At 33.8% G+C, this 26,707-nt stretch overlaps 1 protein-coding gene across 3 annotated transcripts in view; it reads right to left on the reverse strand.

Moving 5' to 3' along the window:
* Positions 1–402: 402 nt before the first annotated feature.
* Baz1a (bromodomain adjacent to zinc finger domain 1A) overlaps positions 403–26,707 on the reverse strand; it is a 117,886-nt gene continuing 91,581 nt past the window's right edge. For all 3 annotated transcript variants that reach the window (XM_071607829.1, XM_027929501.2, XM_027929502.2), the window contains 10 exons: positions 22,674–23,273; positions 20,771–20,934; positions 19,916–20,070; positions 18,562–18,710; positions 8,217–8,464; positions 7,909–8,132; positions 5,645–6,114; positions 3,858–4,000; positions 2,056–2,143; positions 403–1,398 (listed from right to left, as the gene is read on the reverse strand). In XM_071607829.1, the coding sequence (XP_071463930.1) occupies positions 1,202–1,398; positions 2,056–2,143; positions 3,858–4,000; positions 5,645–6,114; positions 7,909–8,132; positions 8,217–8,464; positions 18,562–18,710; positions 19,916–20,070; positions 20,771–20,934; positions 22,674–23,273 (2,438 nt within the window). In that variant the 3' untranslated portion in view covers positions 403–1,201. The remainder of the gene's footprint in view (positions 1,399–2,055; positions 2,144–3,857; positions 4,001–5,644; positions 6,115–7,908; positions 8,133–8,216; positions 8,465–18,561; positions 18,711–19,915; positions 20,071–20,770; positions 20,935–22,673; positions 23,274–26,707) is intronic.

Genomic DNA, 26,707 nt, shown 5'->3' on the forward strand with positions numbered 1-26,707 from the left:
CCGAACTAATAAGAAAGAAATACACTATCCCCAGGCTTTTAGATAAGAAAACAGAGGGAAGATTCTCCTACCCACCAAAGAGCTCCAGACTCTTGACTTTTCCATTTGGGAAAAGACAATGAGACGCCTATGTTATTCACACCACACACACATACACACAACCTTAAAATTTCCAGGGTGCTTCTTAACTAGGTGGGTGCCTTTCCTTCTTTTAATGAGAACATGTATATAGAATGTTACTGTTATTGACGAGAGAGATCTTATTCCTCAAGGGTTTGGACATAAAAAGATGCAAATTAGTGCTATAGAGATGCTGATACAACAAAATGTTGATTCCTACATTCTGGATATATCAGGCACAGTCTAATTTTGATTTGTAAAAATTCCAGAAATTCAGAATGGTTGAAAAAATGTATCATTTTATTTGTACACTTAAAAAAAAGAGTTGTACATAGAAACTTATAATACAGTTCTGTAAAACTGAAAGAACTGTCAGGGAAAAGGGAGGATGATATGTTTTTGGATTGATCATTAAGGAAGTTAGAGAAATAAAACAAAACAGTAAAATGTTTAAAAAATTAAAGAACATTTTCCAAGTATAAATTTTATAAATACAAAACAAATTCACAAATTACTTTGAATGCTAAATAAATATCTAGTTAATAAACTCAGACTTAATACCTCCGGCCAGCACTGGTACAGTACTTCAAGGATATAAAATTGGATTCATTCATGTGTAGTGTTGAAAGAATGTGCTCATTAAACAATTCTCAAGATGGGTATACATTTTTCTAAACTGTGCGAAAGCAAAAGACTCATCTGTGTAGATAAATCTCCCTTAATACCACAACTTCTAAGAAATAATTAATGACAAAATAAATCATAGGTGAAAAAATATTTCCCAAGATATCTGGACACATGAATGATCTCAAAATGTACAAAAACTTCTGTAAACCAGTACTGTATCCAATACATCTATCAAACTTATTAGACACTGAACACAACTGTAGCAAAGGAAATCTTTCCTACATTCTCCTGAGTGCTTAATATTAAAATTGAGATTATAGTGCAGACCACACTTTGATGTGGTCAATCAGTTGTTATTGCTTTATACATATATGTCTGCTTTAGAGCATGATTTAATGTTCTACTTTCATGTACAATTTGTTTTTCCCCAAATACCTCCTTTAGAAGGACAAAATTAGATTCGTGACTTTTTTGCAGCTGGTGGTGTACTAAGTTGGTCCACATTACTGTGTGTGACATGGAGTCCAAGCTTTTGAGCCTGAATATGAAAAAATGCTTGAAGCCTACTTCCAGCTTTTGCTTCACTTGTGTTGCGAGGGTTGTACTCAAAGCAGTTTGAAAACATTAACTCGATATCATCAATAAACTCAGCTAGAGAGGAAAAAAAAAACCCACAAGATTAGAACAAAAGTACATAAACTGCAAATACAATTTTTGTTTTTATTATGCTTAAAAAATTCATTAAGAAAATGGAAAACTACTTTTTTCTTTAAAAAGAGAAGATTATAAATCAATGGTAGAAGGAACCTGGGGCTTAAAATTGTTTAAATAAAACTCTTATTGAAACTGTTATTATATAATTAACATATATTATGAAATTATAAAGACCCTCTTTTAATAAGATCGGATTATATAAATTTTATATAATCCGATCTTATTAAATTTTTATATAATCCGATCTTATTTAAAAAATATATTATATATATATTTTTTAACTCATTCAACCCTAGCGCATCTTTTATCTCCATATGCAATGTTAGGGATATAGGGGCTGGGGTTGTAGCTCAGTGGTAAGAGCGCTTGCCTAGCACGTGTGAGGCACTGGGTTTGATCCTCAGTACCACATAAAAGCAAATAAACAAAAGGTTAAAAAAAAACAAGTGTCTAAAGTAAAAAAAAAAAAAAAAAAGAATCTTAGGATCTCTTGGGAGGTCATCTATACAACTGCATAAGCACACATAATTTAAAACAAAACAAGAACAGCTTAACTCTTAAAAATAATTATCAAAGGAAAAAAAAATTACTTACATGCTAATTTATATTCACATTTATTTACTTTTTCACGAATTATATTTAAGGCAATTGGCTTTTTAATGATGTCATAGTAGTCTGGGACCTGTAAAATAATTTCAGTATTATTACTCCATAGAAAAATATATTGAAAATAGTGGTTAAATGCATAAAGGTTTTGCACTTAAAAAGCAACTTACTATTAATCTCTGAATACTATTATTCCATTAAAATAATGTAATATGTTTTCAGTCATTATAATGATGTAGAAGCCTGTTAACAATTTATTATGAAAAGAAAAGAATTAATGGTTTTGCTCATGGCTCTCTCCCTCTGCATATATAGATACATATGTCTATAAAAATGTCTTTAATGAGCATTACTGAATTTGTAATAAGGAATAAAACATACATGACAAATCCTAATTCAGGACAAAAACTACCTAGGAAAAAATAAGTCAAATGAAGATTTAATTTTTATTAGATGTTATTCAAGTGATTAATCCTTAACCTTTTTTGCTCTAGAAATCCCAATTTAGAATTCTGATGTCACTTTCATTCAGACACCTTCACTACACAATGACAAGTGAGACCCTTTATAAAATATAGTTGTCTCTGAGCCTCTGATCCATTCAAATTATACACCATTACTGTGTAATCTCATTTCTGTGCTCTTAACCTATAGCCTCCTTTTCCCAAAATGTCCATAATTCATTTCCCACTGTTGAAGTTTTCTTTCTTAAATGATCAGTCCTAGTACTTTTTTCCATAAAAACTTTAATTCCTGCTATTCTCTTCCTCTGAAACGCTCAAATCAATATTCTTCTCTCTTCTATTTCTCTAATACCGTTATAATTTCTATAACAGTATTATGACACTGTTCTATCTGCTACATAGCACAAAACATTCTGATATATATATATATATATAATTATCTCATCACAGATATCTAAGAGCACCCATCTTTTCTATCAGTGTCTCTCAAAATGTGATCTCTGGGTCAGGACTATAGTATCATCCAGGACTTATCAGAAATGCAAATGGTTGGGAATTGACCTATACCTAGTAATTACATCAAAAACTCTGGGGGTTGGGACTCACTCTACTAGAGTTATATCTGGTTTAAAAAAAACCCTTTTTGAAAAATTTTGAGACAGGGTCACACTAAATTGCTGAGGATGGCCTTGAATTTGTGATCCTCCTGCCTGGACCTCCTGAGTGGCTGGGATTACAGGCTTACACCACCAACCTGATGGCATCTGTTTTTTTTATCAAGCCCTCCAAATGATTTTGATGTTTGCTGAAATTTGAGAACTGTGGTTATGCATAAGATAAATACCATTATATTAACTTTATATATATTCATTACACAGAATAAAAACTTTATTTCAACACACTGCCATCATTTAATATAAACAAGTCATGGGATCAGAAAAGAATGAGGAGACTATGGAGTCTATTCCATTTTTTTCAATATAGGAATCAACCTTCCAAGTGTTTAGTTTAGTTTGTTAGTTTCATTATTACTGGGGATTATACCCAGTGATCCTCTGCCACTGAGTACATTCCCAGTCTTTTATTTTGGGAAAGGGTCTCACTAAATTGCTGAGGTAGACCTCATATTTGCAATCCTCTTGCCTCAGCTTCCTGAATAGTTAGGATTACAGGTGTGTGCCCCCATACCTGGTCATTTATTTATTTATTTTTTTAAGAAAAAAGTAGACAGTGAATACCAGGTGTTTTGACAACTTCAAGATGCCATGGGGACTAAATCATATAATATACATGAATACATTTTATAAAGACTAGTTATATTATTACCTGAATCTTAGAAACAAGTTTCAAAAAAGGCCAGCTGTCATCATGCCGTACCAATTCCACAACAAGCTGTTCAAAAGCAGACAATTCATGAACTCCTCCCTGTCGGCCAGAACTCCTTCGATTCAGTAGCATAGGAGATGACTCTGAGTAAATAATCAAAACATCTTAGGTGTTATCAAAGCAAAATATTGACCAAACAACTTAAACTAAACCTAAAAGTACAAACCAAATTCAAATAGAAAATAGACACTCTATACACATTGAGATATTTCAAAATTAAATATTCATGAAAATAGAAAAATGCAAAAAAATACAAAGTTTATGGGCTATTTTTACTCCATTTAAAAATATTTTCAACTACAATAAAATGAAACTAAGCAATTCTCTTAGTTTCCTAAGGCATATCATATCCTTAAGTAAATCCTTCAGGTCTGGAAACTAAAGCTTTGTAAATAAGTCATAGAACAAGAAAGCAATTCTCAAAACAAGTAAAAGATTATTCTTAAAGTTAATATATGCAGAGTTTCTTAAAGGAAAACATTTTTTTCATAGATCCAAGAAATGTATAATGAAATCTAAGGTGTACACATCAGTAGAAAAGGGTAGTATAGTTTATGAATTCAAGAATTTAAATTCTTTCCATATAATATTAATAATTCCCCCATTATTTATTTGTTTTAAAAACCAGGTTAGTAATTTTCACAAATTAATACAACAAATTTTTTTCTTCTGTGGAGTTTTCTGAACAAAAATATTCAAGTGTTGCCTGCTATGGTGGGGTATGATTGTAATCCCAGCAACTCCAGAGGCTAAAGCAGGAAGATCACAAGTTCAAGTCCAGCCTCGGTAAGTAAGTGAGAACCTGTCTCAAAAAAATAAAAAAGGGCTGGAACGTGGCTCAGTGGTAAAGGGCCTCTGGGTTCAATTCCCAGTACAAAAAAAATTACATATATATTACATATAAATATATATATATCTGTGTGTGTATGCCTTTTTTTTCCAAGTGTTATCATTGCTTCAAATACCTTGGAGTTCAGAATTGGTAAGAGGACAGAAAAAGTCAAATTAGATTTTCTTGGTGCAAAATTGCCTAATATTTCCTCTAAAATACTTCATAATCTATTGAGTGCATGAGCAGATCACATGCCATTCTTTTTTTGGTACTGAGGATTGAACCCAGGGGTGCTTAACTACTGAGCCCCATCCTAGCCCTTTTTTATATTTTATACAGAGATAAGATCTCGCTGAATTCAGTACCCAGCAACAACAAAAGCAACAACCACAACAACAAAAAGAATGAATAAACAGATTATTATATGGATAAATATTACTATTTAAACAAAAATCATAATTAAAAAGATAGCTGGTGACTACTCCCTAAAATATTATTGCCTTCAACCCTGTCCCACTTCAAATCCAGATGGGAAACTTATCAAATAATCTAATATAGCTTATGTAGGTGATGAGTTTTGTGTTTGGAGGGAGGTGAAAATGGGAAAGGATTAAGTGTATCATAATGTGTTACACTGAGCAAGACTGTTCAAACACTGGCTACTCCACTAACAACTGAATACCATTTACATATTTATTACCATACACTACTCTACTATTAGAAAAATTAGTAATATAGTTTACCTTTATTCTCCAAATAGCTGTCCCTCAATGAATTATATGTTTTAGGTTAGACTGATCCCTTATAAGTTTTATAAATCTTAGTATTTCAACATTTGATATTTCCAAATTAATTAAATTCCTAGGTAAGAAAGAATATAAATTAGACTTCATACCTGTAGATTGTCTTTTCCTGCCTCTTTTCTTGGATTCACTCGCTTGGGTAGAAATTCTTGAGGCAACATTTAAAGATCTTGACTGTTCACTTGACTTTGTGCTGATAACTCTGAAGTTAGGGAAGTTGGGACTATTATTAGGTGTACTATTAGCACTTTTCCTCCCTCTGCGTTTTCTACGAGGACTAAGTAGTTCCACAAATACATCTGCTTGCAATGTGCCATGGCTATGGCGAGTTGAACGACTGGCAATTCTTAATGATTTGGTTTCCGTAGGAGGAGCAGATTTTATTTTTCTTAGGCTTCTACCAGTACTTTTAGAAGAAAGGGTTGTTTTGGGTGTACTCTGCTGACTCCTTGAAGGGTATCTTCCAGGATCTTGTCGTTGTCCACGACTTGAGAAAGAAGAGCTAAGTCTCCCTCTTGTTTTAATTGGCAATCTAACTTGTGGTCTTCCTCGTTTGGGTGGGCTATAAATAGTTAGGAAACACAATTACTGTACAGAACAATAATGAACATATTATTACTTAACTCTATTCAGCCAATGAGTTCTACATAAATTCTTTCTCTGTACAATTGAAACTTATCCTGTACTCAGTTCTTTAAAATTGCTGCCTACAAGTTTTCATGGATATCTAAACTGTGCTTCCATGATTTCTTTGAAATACAAAAAGAGAACACTTAATATTTTCTTGGTGACTCTAGGACATCATAATGAAAATCAGGTCTGAAATTATGATAAAATATAACAATATCCTCAGGAGAACCAACATATAGACATATTCATTGATGAACAAATCTTTTATTTTTTACTTTTTGGTAATAGGGATTGAACCGAAGGGTGCTTAACCACTGAGCTACGTCTCTAGCCCTTTTTTTTTGTGTGTGTGTGTGTATAAAATTATTTTATTTATTTATTATTATTTTTTTATGTGGTGCTGAGGATCAAACCCAGTGCCTCACTCGTTAGGCAAGTGCTCTGCCACTAAGCTACAACTCTGGCCCCTCTTTTTGTATATTTTATTTAGAGACAGAGTCTTGCTGAGTGGCTTAGGGTCTTGCTAAATCGTTGAGGCTGGCTTTGAATTTGCAATCCTCCTGCTCAGCCTCTCGAGCTGCTGGGATTACAGGCAATGTGCCACTGAGCCTGGCTAACGATCTAATCTTAAAACACAATTATTTTGACTCCTTTTGCTATGTATGAGTCTTACTTTTGATTACCATTGGTACAGGTGTTCTTTAGCCATTGGCTGAAACTGAAAAACTGTTGTTCCTTAATACCAAACCAAGAATCTCTTTGCCACTTTTTGATTTTGACTGTAAAATACAAAAATAGATTTGATATTTTAAGTGCCTTTAATTAAAAGGATGAAATAGGTTGGGGGCATGACTCAATGACAGAACTTAACCTAGAATGTTTACAAGAATTTTTCAAATCTTGGCCAGTGCAATGGTGTACACCTGTAATCCCAGAATCTCAGGAGGCTGAGGCAGGAGGATTCCAAGTTCAAAGCCAGCCTCAGCAAAAGCAAGACACTAAGAAACTCAGTGAAGACCCTGTGTCTAAATAAAATACAAAATAGGGCTGGGGATATGGCTCAGTGGTCTAGTGCCCCTGAGTTTAATCCCTGGGACCAAAAAAAAAACCTCCAATTTTTCAAATTCTTTACCATCTTTATCCTTAATACAATATTGCCACCACAAGCTATTGTATAGATGGCTTCTGTTAACTGGTACTCTTAAAAAATCAACATTTGTGTAACACAGCTGGGGTGGCTCTATTTTTATTTATCCTCCTTTGATTGTGGTCCTTTTGTACTTTTTTTTTTTACCTTAGTATATATTTTGGTTGTAAATGGACCTTTACTTTATTTATTTATATGTTGTGCTGAGAATCGAACCCAGGGCCTCATGTGCTAGGCAAGCACTCTATCACTTGCCCACCCTCCCCCCTCCGGCTTTTGTACTTTTGATAGTGTGAAGCCCATGCTTCACACTCATTTTCCTGATTCCATAAGAATGAGGTTCAAATGTTTAAAAAGGCAGAGGGGGTGGGTTATAGTGAGAACAAAGAGCATACATAATATGACGTCCACTGGTGTAGATATGGCTAGGCCTGCTGACAGAAAACTACTAATAGATATACTGCATTGGGAATATTTTGTATGCTTATAATATATAAAAAGCAAGGATAATTTATATAATAGTCAAGAGTTTAAATGAAAGACTGAAAGTCTCTCATTTAATTGTATATTAGGACATACCTGAGTTCTTCCTCTTCTTGACAGTCATATTCATCTTGTTCTATCTCATATTCTTCTTCCTCACTTTGACCTTCTTCATCATCATTAACTTCATCATTCTCACCTTCCATAGTCTCTTCCATTTCTTCATCACTTTCCAAGGATGGTCTTTGTCTAGAGGAGAGTCTTCTAGACCGTTGCTTTGGTCGACATTCTGGACAGAACCAATCTCCTTCAGGTACAGTCTAAACGAATCACATAAATGATCATTAATCATCTATTGCTCAAAATCTCAGGGTCTGAATTCTAATCCGAGAAGATAAAAATACCTTGAGTTTTGGTCGAACACAGTAGGTATGATGACCTCGATCACAACCATCACAAAGAACCATGTTTTCAGCATCACCCTTCTTTCGGCATATCTTGCAACGAGCATTCAGTATAGATTTAGACCATATCACGCTACGATCCAAGGTGGATAAGTGAAGAAAGACTTGAGAAAGACTAGCAGAGGAAAGGAGCGATTCTCTCCAACGGTCCAGGACTGTTTTATAAGAACGCCCACTGTCACTGGCATCTTAAATGAAAGAGGAAAGTGAATAAAGTTTCTAGGCAAACCTAGACATCTTCTAGAACTATTTTCATGGCAATTTAAACTTTACATTTCTTCTAATACTTAACAAAAGACCATGCTTGATATTAAAAACAACATCATTTTAAAGAAAATAGCTGCTGAAGCATATGCCTGTAATCTGAGCAACTGGGGAGGTTGAGGCAGGAGGATTGCAAGTTCATGGCCAGCCTCAGCAACTTAGCAAGACTCTTTCTCAAAAATATTTATAAGGAGGTAGCTCAGTGGTAAAGTGAAGCTGGGTTTAACTGCCAGTACCAAAAGGAAAAAAGAAAAAAAAAAAAAAAGGAAAAATTTGCTGAGCCACATTTTGTTTATGACATAAGGAATTACTTCTGTCCATAAATCAAATGCTTGGAGATTTCAGTAGTTAAATGCAGAAAAATCTCAGGCAATGTGTTCTCAATCTAGTCTTTGTATTAAATCTTGATCTAATTTAGAACACTGGCTAAATATGATCACAAGTAAGTTACTAATTCATCTGAATCATTTATGTAATTTCCTTAATTTCAGATAAAAAGAATTCTCTCCAACTTAAATATCAAGCATACATGATGCTTCTTTTGGGTTGGTGTGATAATGTTGTGAAAACAGATAGTAGTGTTGATGATATAATGGTGAATATATACTAAAACCATTGCATTATATATTTTAAAAGGGCGAATTTTATCAATAACACTCTTATTAAATCTGTCAACTTTATTATATATAAATACCAACTATATTGTCTTTAGTCTCTGAGAATATATTATTTTTTTTTTTAAATTTTCTTTTTAGTTGTAGATGGACATAATACCTTTATTTTATTTGTTTTTATTTTTAATGTGTTGCCAGGGATCAAACCCAGTGCCTCATGCATGCTAGGCAAGCACTCTATCACTGAGCCACAATCCTGGCTGAGAACACATTATTTTAAAACAGGTAAATAAAAACAATGCTAATATTTCCAAAACAATAATTTTCAGCACCAATATTATACAGAAATATTTGAAACCTTCTGTCATTAATATCACCATTCTTTTTTTTTTTATTTTTTAGTTTTCGGTGGACACAACATCTTTATTTTATTTTTATGTGGTGTTGAGGATCGAACCCAGCGCCCCGCGCATGCCAGGCGAGCACACTACCGTCTGAGCCACATCCCCAGCCCCAATATCACCATTCTTTTGTCTTCTGGGCTAAAACAAATTTAAGAGTAATTTAGTAGTATAAAATGATAGACTACTGATATTCTATTATGTAATTTCCATCTCTATCTTTAATACTTCTACTACCTTAATTTTCCTAAAATATTATTCTTAATTATAAAGGCCAACTATATCATGTAAAAATTCTGCAAGTTATATAAAGTTATAAAAAGACTACATACACAGTCTGGTTCTGAAATGCCACAGGTTGTACTATTATCCTCAAATAAAGCCCTTGGGCAGAAGGATAATGCTTAAAAGAATGCAGGCTCTGGAGTCAGTCTACTCTGAAGTGAGCACTGGTTTTCTCATGTGTGGTAAGTTACTCAACCCTCTAATAGTTCCTTAAAATATGTGGATAGTATTTACCTCAGAGGGTTGTTGGACACATCAAATGAGATAACACATAAGACATGTAAAGTACCTGCCAGAGTAAATATTACTATTACTAACATTACTCCTGCATTATCCAGTTCTCCCTATGTGCAGCACTTTTAACAAGTTTATTCTATTGTCTTATTTTCAAAGAATTTTCAGTATAGCGGGGAAGGTGAAGAGATATGCAATGAGTTAAAACTGTAAGGCAACAGACCTGCCAACACTAGTGGACCCAACTCCCATTTGACTACTGGGTGGAGAAAGAACATGAAACCTAGGGCCCATCCAAGGCAGTAGATCTCTCTCTCTAGAAAGCTAGAACCCTAGAAGGCTACCCGTTCCTCTTTCAAGACTCAGGTCATAAGAGTGCCACACAGAAAGAAAAGGGTAGCAAGGAAATCTACTCACTTGAGCCTTGGTTTTGGGTAGCAAGGGGAAATAAATCTAATCTGAGAATTTGTAACTATAAAGAAACCCTTTAATAGGCTTAACATCTGACAAAAAAAAAAAAAAAAAGCCACACTTAATTGTCTAATTGTAGTTATAAAGTGGTCAGGTGAATGTCAGAAACAAGTATACAGATTTCTGTAAATTCTCTCCGAAAAAATTTCCACAGATCAAATTCTGAGGAATGAGAGTTAACAGTCAAAACTCACAAGGGGCTAGGGATGTAGCTCAGTGGTAGAGTGCTTGCCTACCATGTATGAGGCTCTGTGTTCAATTCTCAGTACCATAAAATAAATAAATAAATAAAACAATTTATCAAAAAACTACTTTCAAAACAAAAGAAAAAGCTCCACAAAGGATGCTGGTAAGGCGGTGCATGCCTGCAAATCCAGCCACTTGGGAGGCTGATGCAAGAGGATTGAATGTTCAAAGCCAGCCTGTGTAACTTAGTGAGATCTTATCTCAAAACAAAAAGGGCTGAGGATGCAGGTCAGTGGTGAGTGCTTGGCCTAGCATGTGCAAGCCCTTGGGTTTGCTCTCTAATATGGTAATAGAAAACAATCAGATAGAACTTCTTTTTTTAGTAATTGAGATTAATAATTCAATGGAAGTAGGAAAAACTGAATGGATAAGCAAAATGGCTCTTCAAAGCTAAAATATTAATCAAGTGGGAATTAAGTGCAAATGCATGTAATCCACATAGTATTTTTCTCTGTCTTCCTATGTCCTTTTGTTTTACAGGTTTGTGTGTCTTATGGTGGATTAAACCCAGGACCTTACCCAAGCTATACTACTGTTCTAACACTAAGTTACATCAATAGCCCCTAGGTATACCTTTTATAGACAGGATATAAACCAGTTGAATTTTGTATTTAACCTAGTCTCTACCTTTAATTTTTAGCCTGTCTTTACCATTAGAGAGTATAATTCATTTAAATGCATGATATATTTCTGCCTTCTCATTTTGTGCTTTGTAGAAGCACACTTTTATTCTAAAATTTCATGAAAAGCTCTGGCCAAAGTGGGACTTCCAAGGAAGGAAGCAGCAAGAATTGCTAGTTCAGAGATCATGAAGAAGTCTTTCTGGATAAATCAGAATTTTTTTTATATCTTTATTTATTTATATTTATGTGGTGCTGAGGATCAAATTCAGTGCCTCACACACACCAGGCAAGCACTCTACCACTGAGCTGTAGCCCCAGCTCCAAGAAAGGACAACTTATTAAAAAAAAAACTTTTGCAACCTTGGAAGTCAGTGGTGACAAAACACTGAAGTGTCTTTTTTTTTTGGTGGTACTAGGAATTACTACATAAGCATTCCTACCATGCAGTTACATCCACAGTCCAACCTATTGAGTTTTGATCAAACTCAGAAAATTAAACCAGTTGTAGCTCAAATCCCAATTCTTATCCCTCTGACTCCAAAACATGTTTATTATAATCCATGATAGATAAGCACATTTTTCTATTTTTACATAGTACTTAAAGATTACACTAGGAGATTTCATAGTATTCAACAGCCTCTGTATAGAAATGTTATCATTCCATAAAGTTTTCTCTAAGGTACAAAACAACTCTTGCCATATGTCTCTCTATGCCAGTAAAAGAAAAAAAAAAAAAAAGTGGCAAATAAAAACTTCATGTGAAATAAACAAAAGTTCCACAGTTTTCCATTCTCTTGGCTAATTGCTAAGTATATCAAGATTCATCTTGTACAAGCTAATTTAAGAGTTTAGATTAGCCTAGGTGTGAAATTAGAGAGAAAAATATTTGGAAGATATTGTTTTTAATGTAAGACTACTCCTAAGCTCATTCCCTTCCAAAAAAAAAAAATCAAATTCAAGATTTTCCTTCAAAAGCTAAATATTCATGTTAATAATCAGCAATGTAGAAAGTAAAATCATAATTCTCTAAAAAGACAAAAACATAAATTTCTTTAAAAAGTTAAAAATTTACCATCTGTCACACTAGATTGATCTTCCTCTTTTTCTTATTGTTTTTTTTTTCTATCTCCCTTTTGATCTTTATTAATTTCTGTGTTACCTAGTTTCAAATTAATAAAGTTAGTTGAGGATTTTTTTCCCATAGCTTAAGGGTTTGACCATAAGCATGACTTTATAAATGATGAAATTACCAGCCTAAATAAACAATTAGATATACCTTACCTAAACAATTAACTGAAACATGATTAGCTTGCCCCAATTATAAAAAGTTTATTAATATCAATGTGATTAATTGCTAGAATAGATGGGATACATTAGGGAAGGAAGAACATAAGCAGAATTTTTGTTTTTTACTTGCTACCTCAAGAAGACAAAATAATCTCTGAAGCTTAATAGGGAAAATTCCTACCATGATTAATTTGCTCTGCCAAAATATTATCAGGAGAATTTCAATATGTATTCTCTCAAACATTTATAAAGTAGAACCTTCTATTCTCTCCCCAGATTAAGGATATTCTTGATTACTTTATTTCAAATATGTCCCATTCAAAACAGACCTTTCAAAGGCCTTGTGTAAAGAGCTAGAGACAATCAGTTATTCTATTAACCTTCTATGGAGCAGCACAGAAGGCAACACCATATTATAAATAATCATATGATTTTGACCAACACCACCAAATTAAGGTAAGCTCAACTCTTCCCATGTCACCTTTTTTTATTTTAAAGATCCCAAATTAAAATGTTTTCTTTTTTATCTCTCAGGATGAAACGAAAGTTTAAAACTACTCAGCATAACCTATCATGGAATACTGTGGCTCTCACATAACATACTAGGTACAAGTTGCAACAATTCCCATTATCAAATTTTTTTCTTTGTCCAAATATTTACTAAGATGTACAGAGGAAAATATAGACACGATAAACAACTATTTTGGTATTTTCCTTTGAACTTAATAGTTTTTTTTGGCACTGTCAGTACTGGGGATTGAACCTAGGGTATTCTACCACTGGGATACATCCCCAGCTCTTTTTAAATTTTTTTTACAGGTTCTAAGTTGCTCAGGCTGAGCTCCAACTTGTGATCCTCTGTCTCAGCCTACTGAGTTGCTCAGATTATAGTCATGTACCACCAGCCCTAATTTATAAACAATTTTGATGGCAATTTCAAAAGGGGAAAAACCATCTAAATTGTGCCGAATCCCTGACCCTACTAGAATCACAGGTTAATCTGTTGTAGTAATTTTACATTTATGAGAGCTACATGATTTATAAATAATATTTATTTATTTATTTGAGACAGCATCTCTAAGTTACTGAGGCTGGCCTTGAATTTGCAATCCTCCTGCCTTTGGCCTTCTCAGTCACTGGGATTATAGGCATGTGTCACCATGCTCAGCTTAACTGTAATTTTAATTGAGGTAACTATATATTCACATATGGTATAAAAAATAAAACAGGGATTCTCTGTATACATAATTGGATTTAGACCAAGAAAATACTAAGAAATAGTAAAGCCTAGGAAAGAAGAATGATATAGCAAATACAAACTCTAATACCTTTATGAGCTGTAATCATATTTTATCTCTCACAACTGCTATTTTCAATGTGATAACTGAGTTATTTAAGCTCATAAATGGTAGAATTAATTTACAAAACATATAAATAGGTTTACTGGCCACAAACTCTTCAATTTGAAAATAAATATTTTATGAACATATTCATATCCAAAATTGCTGATAGTAATTATGAAAACTTTGTTCTTACTCTATAAAATAACAGTAATTATTTATGATTAATTTTCATCTATTCAAATTGCTCTTTTAATATGAGACCAACAAATGTGGTTTTAAAAAATTCTTTCTAGGATCCCATGCTGAATTATAAATTTAACATCTCAAAAAGACAACATGGAAGTAGAAGCAGTTATGACATTAAAATTAATTTGAAACTTGAAACTCCTATTTTCCCAAATACATGATGATTAGATTCTTAGACTGGTCCCTTAAATCCTATTAATTTCATAAATTGCCAAAAAGGATAGAGATAGTGTTATTTCTATTATCTAACCATAATTTAAAAAAAAGTTTTAGTGGTAGATGGACACAATAATTTTATTTATTTATTTAATGTGGTGCTGAGGATTGAACCCAGTGCCTCACATGTGCTAGGCAAGCACTCTGAGCCAAAACCCCAATCCCTATCTAACCAAAATTTATAGAGGATTTTCTTATCTATGTTTCTGTAACACTTGGTATTTCTTCCTTTTTGGGGAGGGGCGGGTACTAGGGGTTGAACTTAGGAGCACTCCACTGCTGAGACACATCCCAGCCCTATTTTTTAATTTTATTTAGAGACAAGGTTTCACTGAGTTGCTTAGTGCCTTGCTTTTGATGAAGCTGGCTCTGAACTCGAGATCCTCCTATCTCAGTCTCCTGAGCTTCTGGGATTACAGATGTGTGCCACTGCACCTGGATAACACTTGGTATTTCTGATTTAACATTTATACAGTGCTTGAGTCTGTGATTCTTAAAGTTTTAAATCATACCCCAAGAAGGGGAAAAATAATACAAGGGGGACAAACGAATGTCAGTAAAGGGGGCAGAGAGAGAAGAGGGGAGGGGAGGGGAGGGGAGGGGAGGGGGGATAGTAGAGGATAGGAAAGACAGCAGAATACAACAGACACTAGTATGGCAATATGTAAATCAATGGATGTGTAACTGATGTGATTCTGCAATCTGTATATGGGGTAAAAATGGGAGCTCATAACCCACTTGAATCAAATTGTGAAATATGATATATCAAGAACTATGTAATGTTTTGAACAGCCAACAATAAAAAAATAAATAAATAAATAAATCATACCCCAAATGGTGATATTTAAAGTTACTATAAAAAATAGGCATAATTTTGATTATTCAAGGTCTGGCTAGTCACAGGTTTTAGTCATTTTGTTTGTTTTTTTCTTTCTTTTTTTTTTTTGAGAGAAAGAGAGAGAATTTTTAAAATATTTATTATTTTTTAGTTTTTGGTTGACACAACATCTTTATTTTTATGTGGTGCTGAGGATCGAACCCAGCGCCCCGCACATGGCAGGCGAGTGCGCTACCGCTTGAGCCACATCTTCAGCCCTAGTCATTTTCTTTCAATGAAACTTTACAAAAGATGAGATTCACTAAATGCTTTTAAATGAATCAGAAAAAGTAATTAAGTAATATTTAAAAAATAAATCCCCACATCAATATCTTGATGAACACAGATGCAAAATACTGGCAAACTGCATACAAAAACACACTGAAAAGATAGAGCACCATAATTAAGTGGGATTCATCCCAGGGATGCAAGGTTGGTTCAATATATGGAAATCAATAAAGGTAAATCATCATATAAATAGACTTAAAGACAAGTTCATATGATTATCTCAATAGATGCATAAAAACACAAAAATACTGCATCCATTCATGTTTAAAACACTAGAAAAACTAGGAATAGAAAGAACATACCTCAAAATTATAAAAGCTATATATGACAAACGTAAGGCCAACATCATTCTGAACAGAGAAAAACTGAAAGCATTCCCTCTAAAAACAAGAACAACTCAGGGATGGCCCACTTTCACCATTTCTATTCAACATAGTCCTTGAGACTCTGGACAGAGCAATTATAGAAAGGAAAGAAAGAACAGGAAAAAATAAAGGAAAGGAAGGAAGGAAGGAAGGAAGGAAGACAAATGGTAAGAGCTCGAACTATTTCTGTTTGCCAACAATATGATCCAATATCTAGAAGACCCAGAAAACTTCTAGAACTCATAAATGAATTCAGTCAAGTAGCAGGATACAAGATTAACATCCATAAATCAATTGCATTCCTATACACCAATGATGAATCAGCTGAAAGAAAAATATCCCATTCACAATAAACTCAAAGAAAATAAAATACTTGGGAATCAACCTAACAAAAGAGGTGAAGGACCTCTACAGTGAAAACTACAGAACTCTAAAGAAAGAAAGCAAAGAAGACCTTAGAAGATGGAAAGACTTCCCATGTTCTTAGATAGGCAAAATTAATATTGTCAAAATGGCTGTACTACCAAAAGCAATTTACAGATTCAATGCAATGCCCATCAAATTTGAATGACGTTCTATACAGAAACAGAAAAAGCAGTCATGAAATTCATCTGGAAAAATAAAAAGCCCAGAATAGCCAAAGCAATCCTTGGCGAGAAAACACGAAACAGGAGGCATCACAATACTAAACATTAAATTGTACAAAACAGAGCAATAGTAATGAAAACAGCATGGTATTGGCACCAAAACAGGCCCGAAGACCTATGGAACAGAATAGAAGACATGGAGACAAACCCATATAATAGATACAGTTATCTCATATTAGATAAAGGTGCCACAAATATACATTGGAGAAAGAGAGCCTCTTCAACAAATGGTGCTAGAAAACTGGAAATCCACATGTAGTGGAATGAAATTGAACCCTTATCTCTCACCTTGCACAAAATTCAACTGAGAGTGGATCAAAGACCCAGGAATTAGACCAGAAACCCTGCACTTACTAGAAGATGTAGGCCCAACACTCCAACATGTCAGTTCAGGAACTGACCTCCTTAACAAGACTCCTAAAGTGCAAGAAGTAAAATAAAAATTCAATAAATGGATGGCATCAAACTAAAAAGCTTCTTCACAGCAAAGAAAACAATCAAGAATGCAAATAGAGAGCCAGAATAGGAGAAATCTTTGCCATTTAAACCTCAGGGTATTAATTTCCAGGATATACAAAGAACTCAAAAAACAACAACAATAACAACAAAAAACAACAACAAAAAAAAACCAGTCAATAAGTGGGCAAAGGAACTAAACAGACACTTCAAAAGAAGAAACATGAACATTCAACAAATATATGAAAAAAATGTTCAATATTTCTAGCAATTAGAGAAATGCAAATTAAAACTACATTGAGATTTTATCTCACTCTAGCCAGAATGGCAATTATCAAGAATACAACAGACAATAAATCTTAGTGACGATGTGGGGAAAATGGAACACTCATACATTGTTGGTAAGACTGCCAACTGGTGTAACCAGTCTGGAAAGTAGTATAAAGATTTCTCAAAATACTAGGAATGGAACCATCTTTTGACTCAGTTATCCCACTCCTCAATATACATCAAAAGGATTTAAAATCACCATACTACATTGATATAGCCACATCAGTATTTATAGTGGTATAATTCACATAGCTAAGCTGTGGAGTCAAACTAGGTGCTCTTTAGCAGATGAATGGATAAAGAAAATGTGGCATATGGCTGGGCCTGGGGGCACATGTCTGTAATCCCAGAGGCTCAGGCAGGAGGATCATGAGTTCAAAGCCAGCCTCAGCAACTTAGTGAGGCCCTAAGCAACTCAGCAAGACCTCCTTTCTAAATAAAATATAAAACAGGACTGGGATGTGGCTCAGTGGTTAAATGTCCCTGGGTTTAATACCCAGTACCAAAAAGAAAGAATGAAAAATGTGGAATACACACACACACACACACACACACACACACACAATGGAGTATTAGCCAGAAAGAAGAATGACTTTTATGACATCTGCTGGTAAATGGATTGATCTGGAGACTATCATGCTATGTGAAATAACTCAACCCCAGAAAACCAAAGATCAAATGTTTTCTCTAATATGTAGAAGCTTACCCACATTAAGGGGTGGGAAGTAGAAGTTCAGTGGAATAGACAAAGGGGAATAAAGGGAAGGGAGGTGGGATAGGAAACGGAAAGACAGTGGAATGAATCTGACAAGACTTTCTTATGTACAAATATACTACAGTGAATCTCACCATTGTGTACATTGTATACTGGGGTATAAGATATAGTCCATGCGTAACTAAAAAGAACCAATAAATAAAGAATTAAAAAATAAATAAATCTCACCTGAAAGAACTTATCTTTTAAAATGAAAGCAATCTCAAGCTTTTCATATTGGTCTATCAATTTCATTGTCAGCCAATAAAGTTCTATTAAACGGCAATTTCAAAATTACTTAAGACATAACACATTTTGAAATAAAAACAGATACTTACCAAGTGGAGCTTTGAGAAAACGCCGCTCAATGCCCTGTTCTATTTGAAACAGTGCTGTTGCCAGATGATGTACCACATTGCTCACTGATTGTGGTGTACTTGCATTAGTTGAGACAGTACTCGGAGTTTCTGTTTTTATCCCCAAAAGTCTACAATAAAACAAAGAGTTCGTGGCACTTAAAAACACTATTTAGGTGGGCTGGGGCTGTAGCTCAGTGGCAGAGCGCTTGCTTAGCATGTGTGAGGCACTAGGTTTAATCCTTAGCACCACATACAAACAACAAAATAAAGGCATGCTGTTTATGTACAACTACAAAAAAATAAAAACACGATTAGGTGAAACTCAAGACCACTCATTCTTTCAAATATTTATATAGAAAGTTTCATAATTTCAAGGATCTGGTATAAGCTAATTGGGAGGACAGAGTCATTTAGGAGGATAAGAGGACAAATATTTGAAGAGAAGGTGGAAGAGACAAGACTTATGGGAAAGGTTTTAGAAAGGTGATAGTGATAAACCTTAAAGAATATGTATCTTCAACAGCTTATTTATATTTCTCTTGCTTCAGCTACTGGGCGAGATACTAATAGTTGCCTCAACTAATTCATTAGCCTTCAGACTTGGTCCCTCAACAATGAATCTCCACAGTGCAGCTACAATAATCAGTTAAAAGTGCAAACCCATTCAAAGCCTTTGCCCAAGGTCTTTCTTGTCCAATATTTCCTTCCTCACCTTCAGAGCTCAGCTTTGCAATCAGGAACCTTCCTCTAGTATTTCTTTCAAAGTTCTTTCCATGTTCCACCAAGACAAATAATCCTCTACCCTACTATGTACTATATTTGTACTGGGAATTTACTTTTTTTTAATATTTAGTTTTTAGTTGTAGTTGGACATAATACCTTTATTTATTTATTTTCATGTGGTGCTGAGGAAAAAAACCCAGGACTTGCAGGTGCTAGGCGAGCACTCTACCGCTGAGCCACAACCCCAGCCCCGAGAATTTACTTTCTATCAGAGTCCTTACCCTGATCTATAATTGCTAGCTTCATGTCTCTCCATCATTCCCTTCTAAATAATAAACTCCTTAAGAGCATATATTAGCCAAAATAACCTTGAAAAAGTAAAAAAAAAATTTTATTCTAATGAGTTGTATTTTGGCTGTATTAGTATAAAGTGGAGTAATAGAGATCCTGATGTTTAAAAAATGGTCATTTCAGTGATTAGAAATGTTAAGGTCCTCATAAGTTTTTAAAAGAAAGAAGTAAAAGAAACATTTACTTAAAAAAAACCCCAAAACCTTAAAATTAAAATTGCAAGGAAAAATTGGTTACTTTAGAAAAATTCTTTTTGTACCTGTCTTTTACTATGATCCTTGATTGTTCATCAATTTGCATCTCTTCCACATCTTCATTCATAGTTTTAATTATTCCATTTTCCTTGTTTTCCTCACTTAATAGCTCGTATCGTCCACTTTCTAAGGCTGATCTCCAGATGTGTCTATCTGTAACCTGAAACAAAACATAAATTTACTAACCCTGGAAAACAGAAATGTTGGTCCTAAAAGACATTAAACCTAATTTACATATAAAATTAATTTATAGATATTCTAGAACAGAGTTATGAATAAAAAAGGAGTATAAAAGTAAGGTTCCTCAGTGGCCAAAATGGAATTCATATCATTCATACACAAAAGCTTTAATACCTTATTGTTTAAAAATATCACAAATGACTTTAGGATTGGTCATTAAATTAGGAGCAAAAAAGTGACAGAATATGACAAAGGCATAAACAGAACAGGTATATCAAATAAGAATTACTTACAGATTTAAAAAAGGTAACAAAGAAACCAACAAACAAACCAGACTCAGCAGAGAAGGCAGGAGCTAGTCAAGGAAGAAGAAAATATCCTTACACATTTCAACATCTGATTAAAATATTGAACATTTTTTAAATATTAAAAATATCAAAAAGATAAATTATATTAATTAAATTCTGTTTAAGAAAGTAGATAGTCATTTAATATACTTAGGATTTGTGTCCATATATAAACATTATGATTTAGAGGAATAAACTTAATCTTCATAAAAGATATATACTTTCCTGATGTTTATTAAAAACACAAGTTTTACATATACAGATAATCAACAAATATGATTAAAAATCTGGACTAAGCAAATTAGATAAACTAAAATGTGAATAGGTACAAACCTTGATTGATCCTAAAGTTCCTTGATAGATTCTGTCTTCAATATCCAAAAGAAAATCTCTCAGCCTCAATTCAAGTTGCTTTTCTGCAGACATCTGAGATGGATCATAGGCACTGGAAGATCTTCCCCGAGTATACGTATGCTTGCTATCAGTTTGAGGTTTGTCTGAAATAGAATCAAATGTTTTTTATGATTTTCTTAAATATAATGTGACTGTTATGATTCTGAGTTGGTGGATGTAAAAACACTTTGTAAATCCTCAATAAGTAAATGATAAATAAATAAATATTTGCAAATCATATATCTGGTGAGGGCCTGTATTCAGAACAAATAAAGAGCTCATAATCAACCACAAAAAGATAAATAACCCAATTGAAAAGTGTGCAAAGGATCTGAATAGATATTTGAGATATATAAATGGTCAATAAGCACATGAGAAGACGCTCACCATTATTATTCATTAAAGGAAGACAAGTCAAGATCACAGCGAGATACCATTTCATGCCTCTTAAGATAACTATAATCAAAAAGTCAAATAATTTTAAGTGTTAGAAAAAAGTGGAGAAATTGGAACCCTCATACACTATGGGAGAGAAAATTAAACAGTGTAGTCACTTTGGGAAACAATCCAGTATTTCCATTCCTACTGTATAAATTCAAGATAAATGAAAACCTATGTCAACACAAAACATGTACATGAATATTTATAGCAGCATTTTTCATAGCAGCCAAAAGGTAGAAACAAACCAAATGTCTATCAACTAACAAATGCATAAGTAAAATGCAGTATATACAAACTGTAGAATATTATTATTTGGTGATAAAAAGAAATGAAGTTCTAATACATGCTATATCCTGGATGAACCTTGGAAATATTGTGCTAAGTGAAAGATGCAATCACAAAAGACCATATGTCATATGATTCGATTCATAGGAAATTCAAGAACAGGACATTTTATAGAGACAGATTTATCTAGAGCAGAGGGAGGATTGGTGGGGGACAGGGGAGAAAAATATAGCAGAGTGGTAGATAAAAGCTACAAAATTTCTTTCTGAGAGGAGAGAAATGTTCTATAAGAGGACTGTGGTGATGGTTGTGCATATTTGTGAATATACTAAAAAACAATGAATTGTATGTTACATGATAACATACAGGTAAGTTACATGATACGTCAAGGAATATAAAGAAGTATGATCTATAATCCTGAGAAGAACTAAAGTAGGTATGGTAACATGTTCTTAAATTTAAGCAGTTTTCTACCTAGAAAATCTCATTTACTAATATAAAAACTTACATCTAAAAATTCCTTCTTTTATGATCTGTTGTCAGTGGGCCAGCTATCATATAAGAAATGCTGTTACTACCTAATCTGCCCAATTTCCAAAGAAGATATCATTAATGGAATCTGTCCCTGGGCTCCCAGCAAAACCGTTCAGAGAGATAACTTCATTCACTATAATATCTCCAAAACTGAAGGCAGCCTTATAGCCTTGGGCATTCAGAGCCTACTGACTAAGGAATGAGATCAGAAAGAACACTAATATTCTCATACTATAGATAGTTTCTTATAATCCAAATAGAATCCAAAAATTTAGACAACCATGTTTCTGTTGTCCTCTGCAAGATGGAATCTCTAGTACTATATTGTAGGGCTGGCCTCTAATTCATGTGCTCAAGTAATCCTTTTGCCTCAGCCTCCCAAGTAGCTAAGACTACAGGAACACTCAGTACAAGAACCTTGTTTCTATAAAGAAATACACTTCCAAACTCTTAACTCCCATACTGAAAGCATGGTCAAAATGTTAAGGTGTTTTAAATATATTTTTAATACAATGGAAAACATTTAATCCTGAATATCCAGAGATCAGGGGGAGGAAAAAAATGGTTTTCATAGAAAATTTACCTGAAAAATGAAATTTCTCTTCTGAAAACCGGGCAAGTTGTGCACATATTCTGCTTTTTTCTTGCAACAAGGTTTCCTTTAAGGCACTTTCTCTATGTCCTCTAGAATTAAGAGCTTCAATAAGTTGGTCTAGCTGTTCACAAGAACTGTAAAAGCACCACCGATTTGGCTTATGCACTGGTTTTGGCAGCTGTGAAGAATCATCACATGGACCTTGGTCAATGTTGTTGGAGGTAGATTCAGACATCAAACGCTCTCCAGTTTTAGTAGATACCTGAGGATCTTGAGACTGTACATTATTCTGAAATGATGAAGGTCTAGGCAATAGCATGTCTTCAGTGAGACCAGAATAATCTTCTTCAATAAACAATCCAGGAATAGAAGGGAAAATCCAGTATCGCCTATACATGCGGTCGCGACCCAAGGGAAAAATATTGGTACATGCTATGGCACTCTGGATTTTTTCTAAGAGCTCTTTCTCTTTCCGTCGTTGTTCCTGTTTTAAAGCTTCTTCCTCATCAGCAGTAAGAGGCTCTTGCATTACACAGTTTATCTCTTCTTGCCTTGTAAATTCTTTAAATCCATTTTGTCCCCTTTTCCCTGCAGTTGAATAACATTTATCATATTTTAAATTTTCACTAGAAAAATGAGATTAAAAGCTATCCCAAGTTATTATGTGTTACCAAATGAATTATGTCCAATTCAAATTTCATGAATTCATATATTGAAGCCCAAACGCCCAATGTGACTTGTTTGCAGTTAGTGCCTTTAAGGAGGTAATTAAGGTAAACGATGTAATAAGAATGGGGCCATTGGTATGGGGTTGTGGCTCAGAGGAAAGAGTGGTCACCTAGCATGCGTGAGGCACTGGGTTCGAGCCTCAGCACCACATAAAAATTAAATAAAGGTATTGTGTCCACCTACAACTAAAAAATAAATGTTAAAAAAAAAAAGAATGGGGCCATAATCCAACAGGATTGGTGTCCTTATAGGTAGTCAAGCTCTTGCTCTCTGGTATGCAGAGAAAAAGCCACAGGGAGAAGGTGCTGCTTGCAAGCCAAGGAAGAGGCATTACCAGACAGCAACCCTGCTGGCATCTTGATTTTTGAACTTCAAGCCTCCAGAAATTGAGAAAACAAATTTCTGCTACTCATGGGAAAAATATTGGGAAAAGTCTATGGTATTTCATTGCAGCAGCTCAAGCAGCCTAGTAGACTGTTAGTAAAACATCGACATATTTAAATCTAATGAAACCAATAAAATCTGTAACTTGAGAGTATACTAGTTATTCTCTAATAGCCATCCAGACTATCTAAGGAAAGGCTCAATGAACTACTTTTACAGAGGGCTAGCAAGTATCTCATGCTTTGTTGGTCATATGGTTTGTCACAGGTACTCAGTTCTGGCACTGTGGAACAAAAACAGTAACTGATGATATGTAAATAAATGAGAATGGCTGTGTTCAATAAAATCTGCTTATGGACAATGAAATCTGAATTTCTTATAATTTTCACTTATCACAAAGTATCATTCTTCATTTGATTTTTTTCAACCACTTAAAGATTTTTAGCTTATAATGGTACAGGCCACATATGGCCCACAAACTGTCATTTACTAGTCATTGTATTAAGGTAACAGAACCATTAATATTTAGCTGGATACTATAAAACCCAAAAGAAGGATAACATTTCTTAGGGCAGGCATGGATGGCTACAAGAGAAACTTTTGGTCAAGGAGATAGGAGTAGAAACACGAAACCTCTGGGTTGTACTTTTTTCCTCTTTCCATCTAGCTAGAATGGAAAGTTGGTGATGAATCACTTGGGAACATAAAGTTGTTAGCAAAACCCACAGTATGACAAAACTGACAAGATGAAAGAACTTGGACCCCTGATAAACTGGACTTTTATGATATGTTGGAGAATTAAGCTGCTATCTTGTTTCAGTTGCTGTCAAATTGGGTAAATACTTGGGGAGTGTTTCTTCTATTTCTATGCATGAAAGAGATTGTGAAGTTTGGTATGATCTGATTCTTTAAAACTTGGCAGAATTTACCTATAACATCAGTTTAGAACTGATGTTTTCTTTGTGGAAGATTTTTAGTAATGATTCATGTTCTTTAACGGTTAAGGACCAAGGACCATTTATTCACATTTTAAAATTTCTTCATGAACCCATTTTAATAGTTTGTATTTTTCTAGGATTTTGTTCATTTTTACCTACATTTTCAAATTTATTGTCAGAAAACTGTTACATGTTGTCTCCTTATATATATATATTTTTTTAAATTTTCTTTTTGTTTTGTGTTGCTTGGGATTGGACCTGCGACCTTGCATATAAAGGGCAAGTATTCTACCACTGAGCCACATCCTGGGCCCTCCTTATAGTTAAATTTTTATTTTATCTATAGTTATGCACTTTACTTTTCAGGCTTAATTTCATTTATTGTAACCCTTTGCTGTTTTTGCCCTGAAGTACTGGGATTCAAACCCACGGTCTTCTGCCTGTTAGGCAAGCACTCTACCAATAAGCTACAACCCCAAGTCCTCTGTTCTTTTTAAAAATAAATTTTTACCTTCTTTTAAAGAACAAAGTTTTGGTATAATTGTTCTTCTTTACTGTGTTTTTATTTTCGATCAATTCCTACTTTTATTATAATTTCCAACTTATTAAATGCTTAACTTGATGTGTTTCTTCTTCCCGAGTTAGTACTAAAAGCTATACAATTTTTTTCCTAAGTAGAGGGACAAGATCTAATGAGTGCTAATATGCAGTATTAAGCAGTTTTAAATGTTTTCTAGTTTTCTTATAGTTTCTCCTTTGACTCATTGCTCACTCTGTGTGTGTGTATATATATACACAATATTTTTAGCTGTAGATGAACAAAGTTAGGTTCTCTTTAATACTTTATTTCCTAGTTATAGTTGGATGCAACTTTTATCTCTCTCTCTCTCTCTCTCTCTCTCTCTCTCTCTCTATATATATATATATATATATATATATATATATATATATATTGCTGAGGATTGAAACCAGTACCTCACATGGGCTAGGGAAGTGCTCTAACACTGAGCCACAATCCTGGCCCTACTCATATTTTAAAACTGATCACATACAGTTTGTTTGGTATTTTGAAATTAACTGCATTGTAATCAGAGAATTCAGTCTCCAAGATGTAGATTTTCCAACCATTTAGAATATGTGTGTGTGTGTGTGTGTGTGTGTGTGTATAATTCCATCCAAATTATAGGCACAAAATTAAGTTAAGGCTCCTCATCAAAATGTTATTAAATGAGATATATATATTTAGTTGTTGTTGGTTCATTATTTTATTCATTTATTTATATGTGGTGCTGAGAATCAAACTCAGTGCCCCACACATTAGGCAAGCACTTCACCACTGAGCTCTAAGTGAGGATAGATGAGTAATTTGTATCAACAGCTTTAAAACAGTGTATTCTCTGTGATCCAGAAATTTATAAAATTATTTTCAGCAGCAGATTTTCATTCTCAGCAATAAAGTTCCAATACAAACATTACTTATCTTTATATCTATTATCACATAGGAGGCACTCAAATCATGTTGAATAAAATATATTATAGCATAAAAATTTTAATTTGATTTTATATAAAGTAGTAAATGCAAAAACTAAGCAAAACTTGCCAAATGCAATAATGAGAAACTTGACCCATTAAAGAGATAGGAATATTGTCTCTCTTCCTTATGGTATAAGTGACATCTGAATAAAGATATAATCATAAAAATACTAATGACTTCACATGAACATTTTTAACAAAATGGTTACCATTTTACAACTCAATATGAGCTATAAGATGGGCATTTAACACACACATCATGGAATCAAATGAAAATAATTGAATCTAATATATATTTCAGAACAGCTCTATCAATAAACTACCTTATCAATTAAAAATAAACAAGCATGTCCTTAAGAAATCTTATTACTGCCAGGTATGAGGCATGCATGTAATCCCAGTGACTCAGGAGCTTGAGACAGGAGAATGGCAAATTTG

The sequence above is a fragment of the Marmota flaviventris genome, chromosome 2 (assembly GCF_047511675.1).
Source record: "Marmota flaviventris isolate mMarFla1 chromosome 2, mMarFla1.hap1, whole genome shotgun sequence".
NCBI classification, from domain to species: domain Eukaryota; kingdom Metazoa; phylum Chordata; class Mammalia; order Rodentia; family Sciuridae; genus Marmota; species Marmota flaviventris.